The 21,042-nt window shown below is 43.2% G+C and overlaps 1 protein-coding gene across 4 annotated transcripts in view; it reads right to left on the reverse strand.

The window, feature by feature from the left end:
* Positions 1–14,875: 14,875 nt before the first annotated feature.
* The window catches only part of LOC306646022 (cadherin-related family member 3-like), a 77,346-nt gene continuing 71,179 nt past the window's right edge, over positions 14,876–21,042 (reverse strand). The window contains exon 19 of one of the 4 annotated variants that reach the window (XM_079114389.1): positions 14,876–15,061. In XM_079114389.1, coding sequence (XP_078970515.1) covers positions 15,039–15,061 — 23 coding nt within the window. In that variant the 3' untranslated portion in view covers positions 14,876–15,038. Of the gene's footprint in view, positions 15,062–18,155; positions 18,718–21,042 lie in introns of those variants that run through there. The other 3 variants (XM_079114390.1, XM_079114391.1, XM_079114388.1) reach the window with 3 other exon arrangements.

Genomic DNA, 21,042 nt, shown 5'->3' on the forward strand with positions numbered 1-21,042 from the left:
CTTCACACACAAGTTTCCCATGCCTCTCATTTTCAGGTCTTCAGATGCCTCTGCTACACAATGCATGGTTCCTATCTCATTAAAAGTCCCATCTTCTGCTTCTTTCCAGCTGTGTGACCTTGGACACAACTTCTTCTTTCTAAGCCTCAATACCTCCATCTGTAAAATGGAAATAGAGCTGCATCTGACCCTATAGAGCTGTGAAGAATGAGTGATAGTGGATGTATAGAATTCTTTGCACAAGACCTAGACAGCTGAATGCTCCAGATGTGTGGGTTCTTATTAATATTATGATGATTGCTTTTCTAGTCCATTCTAAGTTTCACTCTGAGTGAGAAAGTTCACCCTCCACCCTCCTTGCAGATTCTCTGTAGTTACAGGACAAGTCTCCCTGATTTTTATTAGCATATTCTCTACTTCATTTACGCACCAAGAACTATATTAGCGAGAAAAAAAAAAAGTTTTCCCTGAGTCCCATGTGATCCTTTGGGTCAGGGGCAAAACCAAAGTAGAAAAGGAGGACTTTTGCCATTGGGAAAATTATCTACTGATTTATGCAATTAACCACCCTTGTTCCCAAAGAGCCATTGATAGAATCCTGACACTTGTATATCATGGGGTGACGGGGTAAGGAAGGAACCCTGACCAGTGAAGACGGAACAGGTTGTCTGGACTACAAGAGTGAACAATAATTTCATCCTTAGATTCTCTATAGCAAGTGTCCAACCCAGACTTCCTTTATCTGGCCTGCAGCATCTTCCAGCCTCTGCAGTTACTGTCTGCTGACTCTTCCCCCATGCCTGCCTCCAGATGCTCGCCCTTGGCTGATGGGCTTCCTGGTCTCAGGATGCCTGGGAGTTATGCCCTCCGCTCCCAAGGGCACTGTGTGACCCATGGCTGCCTGCTAGGGGAGAATAGAAGACCAGGCCCCTGAGCTCTAGGTACAGCCACCTCTGTGGTGCGACTTACACTCCAGTTCCCATCCTGGGACCCAGCTGGACTTGGCCAGAGAAGTACATTTCCACTCATCTGTTATCCCTTCCTCTTCCCTCCCTCCCCCCTCCCTCCCAGGTCTCTCCTGATGCACCCCCTCCATAAAACACAGGCACAAGAATCCCTGTCTAAGGCTCTGCTTTTTTTATTTGTTCTTTTTAGTTATACATGGCAGTAGAGTGCATTTTGACATATCATACATATATGGAGGATAACTTCCCATTCTTGTGGTTGGACATGGTGTGGAGTTTCACTGGTCGTGTGTTCACATATGAACACGGGAAAGTGACGTCCATTCATTCCACTGTCTTTCCTGTTCCCATCCCCCCCTTCCCTTCATTCCCCTTTGTCTCATCCAATGAGCTTCTATTCTCCACGCCCCCTTACTGAGTATGAGCATCTGCATATCAGAGAGAACATTCAAGCTTTGGTTTTGGGGGGACTGGCTAATTTCACTTAGCATGACAGTCTCCAGATCCATCCGTTTACTGACCAATGCCTTCATTCCATTCTTCTTTAGGGCTGAGTAATATTTATGGATCTGCTTTTAAGTAACCCATCCAAAGATACTAGACTCAAATGAAACTAGCTGTTAATAAGGTCACTGGGGCTATCGTAAAAGGGACTCCAATTATGACTACCGAGGATAATGAACCATGGTGTAGGAAAAGGAGAGATTTTAAATAATTCATCAGCACCATTATTTCTCCTTAGTTCTCCATCACTCTTTGGTTTGCAAAAAGCTTTTACCTGCATCTCAGAGAGATCAGCACTGTCCTTTCCCATTTTGAGGTGGATGAACGAAAGCTCTCAGAGGTGACACCTCTCATATGCAGACTCCCTATAAACCTCTGGCGGCTATTGCTTGAATTTAGCGTTTAAAACACTGTGCCAGGTACTGGAGATTCACTCACACGCACACGCCCCGCCACCTTCTCTTCTGTGCAGCGAGACAGCGCAGGGTCCGCTTCCCTCTACCCCTTAGGACCCAGGAGTGTCATGATGACCAATCTCAGGTCAGCCAAATCAAAACTTTAATGGAGGACTTTTCTTCCAAAATAAAAAGCACAGTCTCAAAAGGAAGTGGGCTTCTCTTTCCTGGAGGCTGGGAACATGACATGGAGCCAGGGCAGAAGTAAGTGTTGGAGAGGAAGAGTAAATCATGGAAGAAGAGAGAACAGCATAAGACAAAGTTTGTGTGCCTGGCACACAAACTCAGGGATGTGACAGGCAGTCGAAGACAGATAAGAACTCAGACAGACCTTGACACGAATTTAGAGAAATTGAAATGTTGGTCATGACTAGAGAAAGTTCATGAGACTAGAAAGTTCTAGTCTCATGAAAGTCATGAACCAGAAAGTTCATGACTAGAGAAAGTTCAGAGAAAGTGGTTTGTTCGATTTGGGGTTTTTTTTTTAATTTGTTTTGTTTGGGTTTTTTAAAATTATTTATTTATTTATTTATTTTCTTGTCTTACTTTTATTTTTTTGGCTCCTCTGTTTGTTTTGGTGCTAGGAATCCAGCATAAGGCCTCACGCGTGTTAAGCGAGGGCTGTACCACACAGCTCCCCCTCCCCAGCCCCAAGTGTTATTTAAAAGTTTAAGAGGCGTATAAAAAATATCAACAGCCAGCACAGTGGCACACCCCTGTCATCTTGGTGGCTGGAGAGGCTGAGGCAGGAGAATCTCGAGTTCAAAGCCGGTCTCAGCAACAGTGAGGCAGCCTGGGTTTGAATCCTGGAGAAGACCAGTTACTCTTCTGAATATATGGACTTGGCCGGTATTCCTTATGGACTCTTGTATCCACCTCCTTCTCTGGATCTTTGCTGAGTAGCTGGGTAGAACAGTCAGCAAGCATGTGCGAGAGCCGGTCATAACAGCCATATGAAGAGCTTCAGTGAACTTCAATGCAAAAGAAATCTGGGACCCTACGAAGACAGACAGATGAAAAATAAAATCACATTTTCCAGGGTGACTTATCTACAGTCATTTATGATAAGATCTCAGGGCCCACAGGCCACATGGGAGGGGCATGTCTCTCCTTGTAATTCACCCACCTAAAAGGAACAGATCATTTTTATGTAGCAAGGACCCAAAACACCAGCCAACTACTTCATCTGTTTGTTAAACTCAAAAATAGGGAACCCGTGCATTACTAGAGGGAAGATGACTTTAGTTATGTTGGTTTTTTTCTTTGTTTGTTTTTGACATGTATTTTAAAGGATTTTTTTGGGGGGGGTGATACCGGAGAGTGAACCCAGGTGCACTTAACCACTGAGCCACATCCCTAGCCCTTTTTATGTTTTAGTTAGAGACAAGGTCTCACTAAGTTTCTCAGGACCTCGCTAAGTTGCAGAGGTTGGCTTTGAACTAGCAATCCTCCTGACTCAGCCTCCCAAGTTGCTAGGATCGCAGGTGTGTGCCACTGCGCCCAGCAATTTAAAGGATTTTCAAGGGTAATTTTGACTGCACAATTTTTGGCTTCTGTGCTAACTTTAAAACATTAATTCCCACCCAGGAGATGACTCTACTCTTAAGTTATTCAGCACCTCAGGCCTCAAGGATCATCCACATTATGAGTTTTTTGAAAGACTTTCTGGTTCTAATAGAAACCGGTCCCACTAAATCCTAGTATTCGGGTTTGTTTAAACAGCTCACACCTGGGTGTGCTGTCTTGTACATCAGCTCTGTCCCTGTCTCGCTTCAACTGCTTTGGACACGGCAGGCCCTGGCCCCCAAAGAGCTTAGTGTCAGGCGGGCTTGCAAATTGAATTATTAAAGCAGCAATTATATGACAGAGAAGGGGAAATGGAAAACAAATCCAGAAGCCGATGGTGGGTGAGTTTGAGAAGAGTCTTGGGGACAATAAGGACCAGAAGTCACAGACACAACTATGCAATTCAGCCAGGGGCTTACACAATGCAATGAGAAGTAACCCCTCGTACTTCACGAAATTACAAAATGGAACTTTGTTTTTATTATTTCCATCTTCTCATCAAAACAAGTGGGTGTCATTTGAAAACATGGCCTGGTCACTGGGAGACCCACTATGCCCCTAGAAGGAAAGAGACCTCTGATTCAGACCTAATCTTTCAGCTCAGCCACTAGGTGACATGCCAAACGATTTCATTTTCCTATTGAAAAGGGGGTTTTCTAACTGTGCATTCTGTGTGACATTAATTGTGAAAAATATTCTGAATGCAAAAAGGTTCTGTTGTCAAATAAGTTTGACCTTGCAAATTTGTCCTGCCTTGGTCCCTTCGTGGACATTCCAAAGGCACATTAACATATTAAAGGCTTGGAGAACTTCTTTTTTTTGGGGGGGGGGGGGTTGGCAGTGCTGGGGATCAAACCCAGGGCCTTGTGCTTACAAGGCAAGCACTCTACCGACTGAGCTATCTCCCCAGCCCTGAGAACTTCTGCAATAAAGATATTTTGCTAAAACCCAGTATTCCCCAAACTACTTTTTTACAGGAGGGTTACTGGAGAACTCAGGGGCACTCAACCACTGAGCCACATCCCCAGCCCTATTGTATATTTTATTTAGAGACAGGGTCTCCCTGAGTCACTTAGGGCCTCACTTTTGCTGAAGCTGGTTTTGAACTCGCAATCCTCCTCCCTCAGCCTCCTGAGCCACTGGGATTACAGGTGTGCACCACTGAGCCCAGCTTCCCCAAACAGTTTTGAGCACAGGTGCCTGTTTAAAACTAAATTCATTATCTGGGCACAGGGATACACACCTATAGCCCCAGCAGCTCGGGAGGCTGAGGCAGGAGGATCTACAGTTCAAAGCCAGCCTCAGCAACTTAGCGAGGCCCTAAGCAACTCAGTGAGACCCTGTCTCTAAATACAATGTAAAAAGGGCTGGGGATGTGGCTCAGTGGTTAAGAACTCCTGGATTCATTTCAAGGAAAGGAAAGGAAAGGAAAGGAAAGGAAAGGAAAGGAAAGGAAAGGAAAGGAAAGGAAAGGAAAGGAAAGGAAAGGAAAGGAAAGGAAAGGAAAGGAAAGGAAAGGAAAGGAAAGGAAAGGAAAGGAAAGGAAAGGAAAGGAGAGGAAAAGAGAGGAGGGGAGGAGAGGGGAGGGGAGGGGAGGGCAGGGGAGGGGAGGGGAGGGGGAGAAAGAAGGAAGGAAGGAAGGAAGGAAGGAAGGAAGGAGGGAGGGAGGGAAGAGAGAGAGAGGAGGAAGGGAGGGAGGGAGGGACGGAGGAAGGAAGGAAGGAAGAACCGAGCTAGTTTGAATCCTAGGCCTGCCAGGATTCCATATAACCTTAGGGAACAAATTTAATTTATTTGGAGAGTGGACAAAATAGAGTCAAGGTGGGAATTAAATAAGATTGTTTTTATTTAACAGCCATCATTACAAGAATTAACTCCCTTTATCATGAGCAAAAAAAAAAAAATCATCTTTGTCAACCCCTCCTCGTGTTACAGGCGGGGTCGCTGAGATGCAGAGAGCTCAAGTGAGGAGCCCGCGCTCGGACCGTAGGTCTGCCCCCAACAGCTGTGCTCACATCGGGGGGCAGGTGCTGCTCCGTGCAGCGAGTCCCTGGTTGCACTGACTGACACATGATAAGCAATTGATAACTATCAGTTCTGAAATGTCTCTTAAAACTCAATAAAGACGTGAAAAAATGCCCCTACATGGTTTTCAATTGTTCTGCCCCGTAATGTGTATGACCTGCAGGGCCTCTGGAATCGGAGCAAGCGAGACTTGAATTCCTCATCCAACCTTTGCCAATAGGATTCTACGAAAATTTATGGGACATTCAGGCATGTTCCTTAACCCCCAAACTTCTGCGTCTACTGTCAAAGGCAGATAATCATGCCCACCTGACTTTTGCTACAAGAAGAATGGTGTTTGCAGAACACCAACCCAAGGTCTGGGATTAAGAGCACATATCTCATGGTAGTTATTTTTTTATTATTTAGAACATCCTGTTCTGTCTTCTCTGCTCTTGAAATCTTGCTCATTCTCCCAGGCCGGCTCAAATCCTACATTTCAGAAAAGATTTTCAGCTTGAGAGATAGCTCTCCTTGGAGAGCGCTCACCTAGCATGCTCAAGGACCACAGTTCCAATCCTCAGACTTGCAGAAAAGATTTCCCCTGGCCAATTGTTAAAATCCTGTTCCCCTGTATCGTGCAGGGAGCTTTGCATATGTCTATCTCCACCATTAAGCGGTGAGCTCTTGAGGTCAGAAATGATACCCCTCTTGCTGGGCACAGTGTACACCTGTAATTCCAGCAACTGGGGAGGTTGAGGGAGCAGGATCAAGGCCAGCCTCAGCAACTTAGGGAGGTGCTAAGCAACTCAGTGAGACTCTGTCTCCAAATAAAATATAAAAAAGGATTGGGGATGTGGCTCAGTGGTTAAGCACCCCTGAATTCAATCCCCAGTACCAAAAAAAAAAAAAAGAAAGAAAGAAAGAAAGAAACGATACCTTGATCTTGAAAGGAGACTTAGCAAAAGCTAACCTAAAAATACATGACCCACCCATCCAGTATCTTAGAACAGAACCACCTGAATAATCAACTCTTTTTAGCCCTCCTGATACATTGGTCACCAAATTCTGGCTCCTGGGATTCCATAATAGCTCTCTGATTTCATTCACTTCCTCAAAACAACCCAATCAATATATGGGCAAAGGAATCGAACAGGCACTTCACAGAAAAAATACAATTGATCAACAAATATATGAAAAAACGTTCCACATCTCTAATTAGAGAAATGTAGATTAAAGCAATACTGAGATTTTATCTCAGTCCAGTTAGAATGGAAATTATCAAGAACACAAGTAACAATAAATATTGGAGAGGATGTGGGGAAAGGGGGACACTCATACATTACATGGCTGGTGGGACTGCAAATTAGTGCAACCACTCTAGAAAGCAGTATGGAGATTCCTCAGAAAACCTAGAATGGAACCACCATTTAACCCAGTTATCCTACTCCCCAGTATATTCGGAAAAGACTTAAAATGAGCATATAACAGTGTCACAGCCACATCAATGTTTACAGCAGCTCAATTCACAATAGCAAAGTTATGGAACCAACCTAGGTGACCTTCAACAGATGAATGGACAAAGAAAAGGTGACGCATACACACAATGGAATATTACTTAACCTTAAAGAAGAATGAAATGATGGCATTTGCCAGTAAATGGATGGACCTGGAGACTATCATGCTGAGTGAAATAAGCCAGTCCCAAAAAAACCAAAGGCCAAACGTTCTCTCTGACATGCAGATGCTAACACATAGTAAGGTGAAGGTGGGAGGAGAATAGAAGTTCACTGGATGAGACAAAGGGGAATGAAGGGAAGGGAGGGGATGGGAACAGGAGAGACAGTGGAATGAATGGACGTCACTTTCCCATGTTCATATATGAACACACGACCAGTGAGACTCCACACCATGTCCAACCACAAGAATGGGAAGTCACGCTCCACGCATGTCTGATGTGTCAAATGCACTCTACTGTCATGTGTAACTAAAAAGAACAATTAAAAAAAAAGAAAGAAAGAAAGGAAAACAAAAAATATGATCCCGTTCACTTCTCTCTCCCTCTCCGCCCATCGCCCTGATCAGAAGCACCTACACTCTGTACTTGCATATAAGGACCCTGCCCAAATCTGCAGCCAGAACAATTTGATTATTTTACTGTACCTATCATGTCATTCATCTGTTTCTTCCTCTTACACACTCCTCAAGAGAACATCCTAACTCCTCAGAGGTCCCGGTAGACCTCCCCTGCCTGGCTCCACCCCACCTCCCCTTTCCCAGCCATACCCGACCTCCCCCTCCTCCAATCTGCTGACTCACATCTGTGGTTGGTTTTCTCTAGGAAGGTCCTTCCCCTCCAGCACCCACCTCACTCCTTCACTCTTTACCTGACTCCCTCTTCCTCAGACAAGATGCCCTACTGATTCCTTCCTGGCACCCTGTACATGGAGGGCACATTCATAGGTCCACCGCCTATCCACGGCTGTCTCCCCTCCAACTGATGCCGCCCCTTAGAACTATATGAAGCCTCAGTAGGGAGCAGTGGTACACACCTGTAATCCCAGCGGCTCGGGAGGCTGAGGCAGGAGGATGGCGAGTTCAAGGCCAGCCTCAGCAACTTAGCAAAGCTCTAAGGAATTCGGTGAGACCCTGTCTCTAAATAAAATACAAAAAAAAAAAAAAAAAGACTAGGGATGTGGCTCAGTGGTTAAGCACTCCTGGGTTGAATCCCAGTACCAAAAGAGAGAGAGAGAGAGAGAGAAAACTATATGAATCAGAGATATAATTATACATATTCTTGCAACCTCATTTTTTTAAAAAAGCAGAAATTATCTTAATAGTACATTTTACTTAACACAATATCCAAAATATCACCATTTCAACATGTCAGCAACATAAAAAAAAAATTAAAGGTACATTTTTATACTTTTTTCATACTAAGTCTTCAAACCCAGCATGTATTACAGATTTAGAGCACATTGCAATTTGGACCCACCCCATCTCGGGTGCTCAAGAGCCTCGTGGCTCATGGGCAGCTTGGCTGTGGGCAGTGAACTTCCTGGGGACATAGGGTACACTGGTCTCACTGCTCTGCCTTCAGCACCACACTGTGACTGGCTCAGAAAAGAAGACAAATAGGAGTTGGTTTATGGTTTTGTTTGTTTGTTTTTGTTGTTTGGTACTGGGGATTGAACCCAGGGGTGCTTAACCACTGAGCCACATCCCCATCCCTTTTTAATATTTTATTTAGAGACAGGGTCTCACTGACTTGCTTAGGGCCTCACTAAATTGCTGAGGCTGGCTTTGAACTCACGATCCTCCTGCCTCAGTCTCCCGAGCCTCTTGGATTATAGGCGTGCACCACAGCACCCAGCTTGATTTGTGTTTCTTTAAAAGACAATTTGTACTAAGGAAGAAATGAAAGTACAAAGAGAGGAAGGGGTTGACCCAAAGCCACTGGAGTAACGAATGATAAACTGCTTTCACCCAGAACTGCCAACTCCCAGAAGGAGCCATATTGCCTGGGAGCCTTTGGAAACCCTTGGTAAGCATCTCTCAGGTCAATCTGCCACTCTCGAGGCAAACGTGCTCTCAAAGTTCAGCTTGAATCATTTTTATTAAAGGCTTTACCTTGACAGATAGAAAAAGTTTGGTTTTGTGGGAAAAAGTTCTCTTCCTATTACCTTGTAAATCCTACAGATTGATAGGTACTGTGTAAGCCGCATTAACAGGCTGCATGCCAACCGCCGCAAATATTATTCCAAAGCTCTTGTACAGTTATTATATGATCAGTGGAGATTTCCTCCAGGATTCAACTTTCGATTTCTCTAGAAGCTGCAAAGCAAGTCAGAGGTACCCCTCCATCCCCAAGGCTGCTGGCGGGGGCGTGGGGTTTAGGCAGCGTGAGGCAGCCGGCACCGCCCCTGTCCCTAGCCTTTCTTTATTGCCTTCAAAAATCAGACCATTAGTCATAAATAAAATCCCTTTCCCTCGAACGCTTCCATTGTAAATGAAGAAACAGCAATCGCCGCAATTAAAAAAGGAAAAGAAAATAGAAATACAAAACAACACAGGCTCAGCCTAAATGAACAAGGAGAACAAAGAAAGTGGCAAAATCATATCTCATGGGATCCTATTTTGGGGACAAAATGCCTACTTCACAGATATGTTAGAGGAAAAAAAATTCAGAGAATTAATTTTTAAAATAGTAATTATATTTCTCATTAAGTAGTAGAGTGATCCATCATTTTTAATTTCTCCAGTCTTGGCTGCTCTCTAATTTTGAGAGCTCAGTGGTAGATGTGCATGACTTCTGTAAAAGGTAGCAGATGCACATGTGAAGTAAATGAGTCAGTTACACATGTTCATAGGTGATGGCACATGATCCCAAGTGTTCCAACAGGTACTAAGTGCTAATTCTTCTAAGAAGTTCTCGTGAAATGCATTGCTTCTGTAGCTTTTGAGTAAACGACTTGAACTCTTTGAAGCTCAAATCAGAAGGATAGGAAACCAGCTCTCAGCGCTCCCACAAGAGGAATTCAGCCTTCCCCAGTCAACAGAAGTTACGCCCACCCGCGGCCTGCCGGCCCAGAGAGGCCCCTTAAGGATGGAGAGGTGGGAGTTCGAAGCTGGTCCTGGGATGTGGCGCAGCTGGCAGCAGCCCTATTACAAGTTCAACCCGGTTAACTAGGAGACAGGGGAATTGGTTTGGCTGTCAAAGAAGACGTTAAAAGGGAAATCAACCTTTCTTCTGTCCAGGTGATGATTAATTCAAGGAAGGATGGTTCTCTTCTGGGAAAAGAGTTCAGATCAGGAATCTTGGCCCATAAGAAAGGGATGTTTCAAAACATGCTGTGAGTTTCATTTCCCTTCCCTGGAAGCCGCCTCCCCCAGGAAGAACTCTTCAACCAGTTGTTCTCAACCAGGTGGGGTTCACCCCCTCCTCTGGGGGACGTTGAACAAGGTCTGGAGACATTTTTGGTGGCAATTGCTGAAAGGAAGTGCCTGCAAGCACGGGCTGGGTAGAGTCCAGAGATACTTGAAGAACATCCCTTGATGCACAGGACAGCCCATGGCGACAAAGAGTTGTCCTACCCTAATGTAGAGACACGCTGTCTGGCTCTAAGAAGGAAATTATTTGAATGCTTTCCAGAAAGGCATGCTGGCCAGGAGTGGTGGCCCACGCCTGTCATCCCAGTGGCTCCAGAGGCTGAGGCAGGAGGATTGCAAGTTCAAAGTCAGCCTCAGCAATTGAGCGAGGCCCTAAGCAGTTCAGCAAGATACTATATCTAAATAAAATAAAAAAGGGCTGAGGATGTGGCTCAGTGGTAAGCACCCCTGGGTTCAATCCCTGGTACCAAAAAAAAAAAAAGAAAAAAAAAAAAGAGAAAGACATGCTTTTTGGCTTGAAATGAGCCGTATCACTGATACCTGATTATATTGTCCATGGTCAGTAAGCTAAAAACAATTCTTTGACTAATCTGGGCGACTTGATTATATCACCGATCAGTGAATGCTTCCTTTAAAACAGGTTGGCAGGTGAGCTTAATTCTGCATGCCAGCTCCAATCTGGTGTTAATGACTCATAGCTTATGTTTTCTAGAAGCACCAGGACATGGAGTTTGAACTATAACACATTTATTAGGGATCAACATCTTTAAAGAAAAGGATGGTGCACGCCTGTAATCCCAGCAGCTCGGGAGGCTGAGGCAGGAGGATCACAAGTTCAAAGCCAGCCTCAGCAACTTAGTGAGGCCTTAAACTTGCAACTCAGCAAGACCCTTTCTCAAAATGAAAAATTTAAAGGGCTGGCTCAGTGGATAAGTGCCTCTGAGTTCAATCCCTGGTACAGTAATAATAATAAAAATAGGAAAAGAAGCAAAACTGGACAGAAGGAGAAGATGGAAATACAATGCGAGACGGACAAATCCTTGGCCAACTGGAAGGGGAGCTGTGGAGGCAGAATTTCCCGTCAGAGCTGTCCAAAGGTGATCTAGAATTTATGACTTCTTTCCCAGTCTCCCGCCTGGGTAGATGAAGGCATGACTTTCATTCAGGGTTACGGCTGAGCTGAGGCTCACCTCCAAGTTCCCAGCAGCTGGACCATCTGCTAACAGGAAATCTCCGTTGCACATCTCCGTGGTAAATCCCACAGTTACATCCACACTTAGCAAAAAGTCCTGCTACCATCCACCTGCAATGTCTGCCACAGCCATGACAGAGGCTCAGTGTCTCTGCCAGGTACTTGGCGACCCTACATTAGAAACAGGAACCAGTGAGTCAGGTCTATCAGAGCAACACCATAGATCTGGAAGAAAACTAAATAGCTTGTAAGTCCTTAAGGAATGAAAGCTGCCTGCCATCAGTTAACCATCTATTGGGCTGCTTTAAAAATGAAAGCATTCGGGCTGGGTATGTGGCTCAGTGGTAGAGCACCTGCTTAGCACGTGTGAGGTACTAGGTTCCATCCTCAGCACCATATAGAAATAAAAAAGGTATTGTGTCCACCTACAACTAAAAACTTAAAAAAAAAAAAAAGAACACATTTCTGAAAAGAATCTATTCACATATCATTTGATTAGTCCATATTCAATTATAAGTACCCAGTAGGTGCCAAGCATGGAGCTTAATGTTGGAACATGACCGAGAAGAATGAACCATATATAGTGGATGAGTTCATCCCTGAATCTATCAGACTGACATTTCTTAGCTGGTTGCTTTGGCTTTTACCCGATTAATCATGTTTGTGCCACAAGCTCATGATCCAGTCTCTAACGGTTCTAGCCAGAAGAGCCCAGTTTTACAATGACAAACCTCTGGGATTCCTCCTAATTCTCTCCACTAACCCTTCCTTGGCTTTGACTTTGCAAGTCAGGGAAGAAGAGGGCTCAATGGCCTATGTACAGTATTTCTGTGGGTTAGATTAAAACAATCCAAATCAGTCTGTAAAAGAACATGAACATGATGGTGGAGAGGCATTTGAGCATCAGGTGTATTGAATGAGGGGCTAGAAAGCTCACACCCGTAACAACAGCGACAGTGTTTGTAACTGTGGTTATTACTATAGCAAATGTAACCAATGACCTTTTTCAAACACTATGGGTAGCATATTCCACTAATCATTCTAGATAAATTGATTAGAAACCTCCATACTGGCTTTTAAACATTAAAAGGATGAGAGAGACAAAGAGCTCAATTGGTGGTCTTTATCCTCAATTATTCCCTACAATCAGAGAGGTTGGTGTCTTTTAAGATGGTGCTTAATAGTCTGGCATGGTGTCACACGCCTGTCATCTTGGGAACTCGGGAGGCTGAGGCAGGAGGATCACGAGTTCAAAGCCAGCCTCAGCTGCTTAGCCAAGGCCTAAGGAACTTAGCCAGACCCTGTCTCTAAATAAAATATAAAAAGGGCTGGGGTGTTGTTCAGTGGTTAAGTGCCCCTAGGTTCAATCCTTGGTACCAATAAACAAAAACAAAAACAAAAACAAAAAAACATGCTGCAAAATGTTAAATAAAGACCTGATAAAAGCCAATGTTATTGTTGACTACAATAAATGCAAACAAAATCTGTCTTAGGTCCAGTGGGGTTTCTGGACCAGTCCCATAGCCATGAGTACTAGGAGCCCTATTTGCAATATATCAAGAATATAATAAAACTGCCAATTTTTCCTATTTAAAGACATCCACAGAGACTTTAGATGATGAGCTAACAAAACGAGAGGCCGTTAATTACATTCCCAGGTAATTTTAATCCGAAAGGGATCTTTTTTGCCTTTTCCAACTGAAAGTAAGTCATTTATTATAGATGAAGGAGCTCAGTGCTGGAGCTGGATGAAATATTAGGTAACAACACAGAAGCCATTATGCATGTGTCTTGGTCTGCAGTAGCCTTGTTATCAGCTGGTAAAACTGCTTGGTCCAAGGAGCCTTCTTAATGAGGAGATGCATTTTTTTTTTAATTCTTCAGCACATACTTCATGATGTCAATTCAATTTTCTCTTTGCTTCAGTAAAATAAATCTAATCAGGACTATTGTTCCAAAAAGCAAAAGAGCTGCCTGGTAGGCAGTAAATTCCCCATGCAAAGACATGCAAGGAGATCCAGGATCGACCTAGGGCATGTTATAAGGAAAATGCATCTCAATCAGTCTGTCAGATAAGGATTTGACCAGGAGTATTTCATAGGTAATGTATTTTTTGAGGATTTATTGGGCTCTTCTCTTGGGCCAGGCACCGTGGGATAGAACTTTTGGTAGGTCACAGTTCCAACCTTCAAACACTATACCATCAAATAGTCCCTCTAAACACAGATTCTACAACTTTATCTTAATGAAATGTATATCAGATCTCTTCCCCACCCTTTAAATATTTTCTTTGGGCTCAAATTTTTAATCAGACTTATTTGTATGTGCTTTTAAATATGGAGAAAAATATAGGAAGAAATATTTCATCTTGCTTTCTTTCTGGTCAGAATAAGTCATTGTTGTATAGGAAACCAGAGGCTAGGTTGGCATGGTGACTAAGCTCAGTGATCTGGGAAGCTGTATAGGATTTGCAAGTTCAAGGCCTCAATGACTTAGCAAGACCCTGTCTCAAAATTAAAAGAGAAAAAGATTGGAGATATAGCTCAGTGGTAAAGCAGAAAGAAAGAAAGAAAGAAAGAAAGAAAGAAAGAAAGAAAGAAAGAAAGAAAGAAAGAAAGAAAGAAAGAAAGAAAGAAAGAAAGAAAGAAAGAAAGAAAGAAAGAAAGAAAGAGAAAGGAAGGAAGGAAGGAAGGAAGGAAGGAAGGAAGGAAGGAAGGAAGGAAGGAAGGAAGGAAGGAAGGAAGGAAGGAAAGAGGGAGGGAGGGAGGGAGGGAAAAGGAAAAGAAGAAACCAAAGACTTTGACCGACCATTTATTGCTATAGTTCAAAGTCAAGTCCAAGGGCAGGCTGAAGGTGCGCTGACCAGGCTGACCTGGGATGGCCAGTGCTGCCATCTTGGATCAGTTCTGTCGGCAGGTCAGCTGAGGTTCTGCTCTAGGCTGGACTTGGCTGAAGCAGCCCCAGATGGTATGTAGGAGGAGCGGTGTGATTGAAAAGCTGCCAGAATTTTCTCCCCTCTGAACCAGAAGAGAACCCAAGGACCAGCACATGAGATCCCTGGGGTATGGATATGAAAAGAAGGCTCTCACTCTGAGAGGTGAGGTTCACTAGAGCTCCCCTCCACTGCAGAGAGTAGGATATCAGCCAGGGAAAGTCACCATATATCTAAGGTGAGCGACCATCTGTGTAAATCCTGGAGATCTTGTAGACGTATCTACATGGAAATTCCAAGGAATGAAATTGCCAAGGCAAAGATATTTGATTAAAAGTTTCCCAAAGTTCCTGGCACAGAGTAGGTGCTCAGTGAAACCATATCGTCTATCAAAAAGCTTGCATTGAATGAGGAATCAGGGCGTGGCTTTGAAGCATATATTTTGTATCTGGAGAATGGAGTCTCTCTGTCTCTCTCTGCTTCCTGATGATGCAAGCTGCTTCCCTCCACCATCAAGTCTTTTAATATCACTATAGTGGGTTGAATGGTGACCCTAAAAAAGACACAGCCATTTCCTAATTCTCAGAACTTGTGAACGTGATCTTTTTTGGAAAAAAAGAGTTCTCATAGATATGATTAATTAAGGACATTGAGATTAGGAGATCACCCGGGGTTATCCAGGCAGACCCTAAGTCCAAAGGCAAGTGTCCTTAGAAGAGTGAAACAGAATGGATCAAATAAAAATTAAACCACCACCAACAAAAGACTGAAGGAGAAGGAAATCAACAGAAAAATGAAGGGGAAAGTGCTCAGCAGGTGGAGGCAGAGAACAAAGGCCTTTAGCCATGAGCCTAGGAAAGCTGGGCTCCAAAAGCTTGAAGCAACAAGGAACACGAATCCCCTGAATCTCCAGAGGGAGTATAATTGGCCAACAGCTGAATCTCGGCATTCCAACTTCCAGGATGGTGAGAATAACTGTTATTGTTGTTGTTGCTTTTCAATTTTTTTAAATATTTTTTAGTTGTCAATTGTTATGGTTTAGGTGAGGTGTCCCCCAAAAACTCACGTGTGAGACAAGGCAAGAAGGTTCAGAGGAGAAATGATTGAGTTGTGAGACCCTTAACCCAGTCAGTGAATGAATCCCAGATGGGATTAACTGAGTGGTGACTGGAGGCAGGTGGGTGTGGCTGGAGGAGGTGGGCATTGGGGCGTGGCTTGGGGGCGTGGCTTTGGGGTATATATTTGTATCTGGAGAGTGGAGTCTCTGCTTTCTTTTTTTTTTTTTTTTTTGCGGTACTGGGGATCGAACTCAGGGCTTTGTGCTCGGGAGGCAAGCACTCTACCAGCTGAGCTATCTCCCCAGCCCTCTCTCTGCTTTCTGATCACCATGTGAGCTGCTTCCCTCTGCCACACACTTCCGCCATGATTTTTTGCCTCACCTCGAGCCCCAAGGAATGGAGCCAGCCTCCTATAGAGAGCCTCCTAAGACCTCTGAAATCGTTAGCCCTCAAATAAACCTTTCCCTCTCTATAACTGTGCTGGTCAGATCATTTAGACATAGCAGCAAAAAAGCTGACTAAAACATCAATGGATCTTTTATTTATTTATATGTGGTGCTGAGGAACAAACCCAGGGCCTCACACATGCCAGGCAAGTACTCTACTAGTGAGCCACAACCCCAGCCCCTGTCTGTTGTTTTAAGACACCAAGTTTGTGATAATATGTCATGGCAGCCTCAGGAAACTAATGCAATTGTCATTATTAAATTAGAGTATATTAATACAATAGAAATGAGCATCAGGCAAACTGATCCTGACACAAAGAGAGGTTCAATTCTAGGTTCAATTCTGCCCTAAGGGCAGCCCTCTTCACTTCCCTCCCAAACAACTCCCCCAGGGCTGTCTCCAGCTCAGACTTCTTCTCTTGACAGGTCTGAATCGAGATCCAAAACAACCAAGAAGGTTGAAACAGACTGACATTTGTGCTGAAAACAGCAACTGACCGATGTTTTTTGGTTTTGCCAACACAACTTGATCCAATCCAGACTTTGAAAAGAAAGTTTGTGAGTACTTCCTTTTTTAGAATTTTTTTTTTCCTAAAAGCTCAGGTGGTGGCAGATGGAGACTTACACATCTATATCCATCAAATCATAATTGATCTAGAGAGAGCCTTGCTGGAGAGAAGAGAACACTTTCCCAGACAGCTTTTGGTCTCTCCCCTGGTGGAGAATTGTCATACCATCTGGAAGAAGGCAGTAAGTCCTTTTCACAGACACTGTGCAACTCATTACCAGTCAATTTAAACTTAGATTGGCCTACAACCATGAAGTGACCCCCTCTGTGTTCCTGTGTCCCAAGCCACAGCTCTCTAAGCCACCAATTTTGAGCTAATGGAGCTAATCCTATTTTATGCTTTAAATAAGGCTTGCAGGTTAGGAAGTACCACCAAGTGTTGAGTCTCAAGTGTTTCATGCTGTTTCTCACAACAAAACTGAGATAAATGGAGCAGGAAGAAGAAACACTGGGAAAATATGTGACTTGTCCAAAGCCCAGGCTTCAAATCCACCGATAGCCTCCACGTGATAATGCCTTCTGAGGATCCCCCAGTTGAGGAAGATGTAAATAAAAAATGAGCCTGCTTATGTTCAGGTTCCTCCCCTTGATGGAAGATCAGGTGTCTCTGGGCTAGAAAGGAATTATTTGTACCTATGCAAAGGGAGATGGATATGAAGATATTTGGGGTCATTGTTGCAGCTAGTTTGTTCATCACTGTAACCAAAATATCCAACTAGGGCAAATTAGAGGAGGGAAAGTTGACTTGGGGCTTGTGGTTTCAGAGGTCTCAGTTCATAGACAGCTGACTCCATTACTCTGGGCCTAAGGTGAGGCAGAGCATCATGGCAGAAGGGACCAGCAAAGGAAAGCAGCTCAGCTCATGGTGGGGTCAGGAACGGGAAGCAGCAGGAATACAAAGCTTCTAGAACACACCCCCAGTGACCCACCTCCTCCAGCCATGCTCCTACAGATACTACCTAGTCAGTCATGACTAGGATGGACTAATCAGGTTACAGTTCACACTAAGCATTTCACCTCTGAATATTCCTGAATTAACAGGAACTTTGGGGGACACTTCTTATCCAAACAATAATAGTCTTTCAAGTCCCTGATGTCTTTTGATTCAATATTAGTTCGTTGTGTATGGTATATTTTACTGTAAGATTCGTTTTTAAAAAAATCTATCCCAGGAAAAACTATGGATTTACATTATGGATTTTCATTTGGAATATGGATTTGGCCTCTCCTGTCAACAGCTCTTCTTCAGCCCTGTAGCAGCCCTCCATCTTCCATCGAGTATCTTCCAACAGACAAGGAGGGAGACGGAGAGCCCATATGTATTTTAAAAGTTATTTGTCTAAGTGCAGAGCTCTCAAAAAACTTGATTCTGACTTTTCCTTGGCAAGTCATGAATAAGTAAAGTTTTCAGGTGATCATTCTCCACAGAGCTATAAAAAGAAAATTAAAAGCAAGATCAATTGTGCTTTTGAAAAATATTTAAAAACTCTGCATTTTTTATGACTACCAGAAACCAAAAATTCCTAAAGCTAATTCCTATTTCTGTTCTGTGGGTCATGGTGGAATAAGCAATCTGAATTAAAAGCAAGAGGTCTAAATTCATAGATGCAAATTTATTTATTCACCAAGTAAGTATGGAGTCCCCCCGTCTTCTGCCAAGTATGGGCTGGGCTTACAGGAGTGGGCAAAACAAAATCTCTGCTCTAAAGAAGCATGTCGAACTGGGCAAAGAAAACCAGAGACATATGCCAATTTAGTCTCTAGTTGTCAACAAAAGACATCTAGAGGTCAAAGGTGAACTGTCCCCACCCCCCCCCTCCATGCCCTTTCCAAGACACAACCTGGAAGATTACAGAAAGCAATCAACACAAACAAATGGCTGGCCTCACACCTACAAATGAATTTTAGATAGCCAAGTAAAAATTGTCCATGACAATCACATGCACAAAAATGCAATCATTCAGAGGCACTGGAAGATGCTATCCGTGAAGAGGAATTGGTAAGGAGGTAGAGTCCTCAGCAGGGTGGGCATCCTGGAGGGAATATATGTTCCTTGAGTTCTCCTCCTGACACCAGGGTGGCTTCTTCCATTTTCTTGCCCCTGTTCTGCTGTTATATTCATACACATTCCCAGACACTGTGAGAAGGAAAGGCCAAAACACAAGGACAGTGAATCACACTGAACCTGCAACACATTTATTCATTGCACAAGATGTTTATTAAGCATTTGCTACATGGTCGACACAGGGACAAGTTTCTCTTTTCAAGTCTTTGGAAACAAAATGAGGCTTAATGTCATTTCACATACAGTAAAATCTGCCCCTGCTGGGGAATTCTTTCATGGGATGGAACCATTCTGCACGTTGGCTGTGATGGCAGTTATATAAATCTGTACAGGTGATTAAATTTCATAAAACTATGTGTGTGTGTGTATTTTTTTTTTAAGTACATGTAAAAGCCAGGCAAGTTGGCACATGCCCGTAATCGCAGCAACTCAGGAAGCTGAGGCAGAAGGATTTAAGTTTGAGGCCAGCCTCAGCAACTTTGCAAGGCCCTAAACAACTCAGTGAGACCCTGTATCTAGATAAAACACACACACACACACACACACACATACAAAAAAAAAAAAAAGACTAGGGATGTGGCTCAGTGGTTGAGTGCCCCTGGGTTCAATCCCTGATACCAAAAACTAAAAACTTTTAATAAAAATTTAAAAACAAAAATAAACAGAAAGGACTAAGGATGCAGCCAAGTGGCAAAGCACCCCTAGGTTCAATCCCCAGCACCAAAAATAAAAAGTACATGAAAAAACTGATGAAATCTGAGTGGTCTGTGGTCTATTATTAAATTGTATGACACCAAGGCTGATTTTCTGGTTTGGGCACTATTTAAAAAAAAAAAAAAAAAAAAAAAAAAAAAAAAAAAAAAAAAGACCTTTAGGAGAAGTTTGGTGACACAGGGGTACATATATAGTAACACTGTAGTATTTTTGGAAACTTTTTGTGAGTCTACAATTTTTTTTTTAAGTTTTTAATAAAAAAGCATGTCAAACTCTTCCCCCACCAAAAAACTTATCCCCTAATTGATCTGAGGTGTTAGCAGTCACTTTATGGAAATAATAATGAGAGTAGTATACAAGAGAACAAGATAAAAGAGGGGGGCTGGGGACGTAGCTCAGTTGGCAAAGTGCTTGCCTTGCAAGCACAAGGCCATGGGTTCAATCCCAGCACCACAAAAAAAAAAAAAAAAAAAAAAAAAAAAAAAAAGAGAGAGAACCTGATAAAGTAGAAGTCAACCTTTTATTGTGACTAGGATGTAATTAACAAATAAACAGAGTAACAAAATAATAGTTGACTACTATATTGCTTACTGTATGCCAAATCCACCCAAGAGCATTAGAAACACTTTAGAAATGAGGAAACTGAGGCACAGAGATGTTGAGTCATTTGCCCATGCCACCATTGGCAGACCTAGATTTGAACCTAGGCAGTCTGGCTGCAGAGCTGTTATGGTTTGGATGTGAGGTATCCTCCAAAAGCTCACGTGTGAGACCATGCAAGAAGGTTCAGAGGAGAAATGACTGGGTTGTGAGAGCCTTAACCCAATCAGTGAATGAATCCTGATGGGATTAACTGAGTGGTGACTGGAGGCAGGTGGGTGTGGCTGGAGGAGGTGGGCACTGGGGGCGTGACTTTGGGTATATATCTGTATCTGGAGAATGGAGTCTCTCTGCTTCCTGATCAGCATGTGAGCTGCTTCCCTCCACCACATTCTTCTGCCATGATCTTCAGCCTCACCTCAAGGAGGAATGGAGCCAGCTGTCTATGGACTGAGACTTCTGAAACAGTGAGCCCCCAAATAAACTTTCCTTCCCCTAAAATTGTTCTTGTTAGGTCCTTTAGTCACAGCAGTAAAAAAGCTGATTAAAACAAGAGCTTTAAATGCTAACCACCTAGAATAGGGGGCCATGTCCTATTTTACTTTGATAGGGTTCCAAGAACAAAACAATACCTCATGCTTCACTATCTGAGTCCCATAGAACATTTGATAAAAATAAAATAAACAGAGGCTGGGGTTGTGGCTCAGTGGTAGAGCGTTTGCCTAGCATGTGTGAGGCACTGGGTTCGATTCTCAGCAGCACATATACACAAATAAAATAAAGGTCTGTTGACAACTAAAAAAAATTAAAATAAATAAAATAAAGATAGCATGTCCATCTACAACTAAAAATATTAAAAAAAAAAAAAAAAAAAGTCCATTCATTGAAAAGGTGATTCTTCTGCCAAGGCCACCATGCTGGGGTAGACAATGCACTTTACTGAAAACCCTCTTCCTCCAAAAAGAAAAGAATCTTTACCACAAAAAAAAAAAAAAAAAAAAAAAAAAAAAAAATCTAGATTATCATTCCATACTTCATGTCAGAATTTGAAAATGAATTGCTGAGTATCAAACATCCAGGTTC

This window comes from Sciurus vulgaris (genome assembly GCF_902686455.1).
Source record: "Sciurus vulgaris genome assembly, chromosome: 16".
NCBI lineage: Eukaryota > Metazoa > Chordata > Mammalia > Rodentia > Sciuridae > Sciurus > Sciurus vulgaris.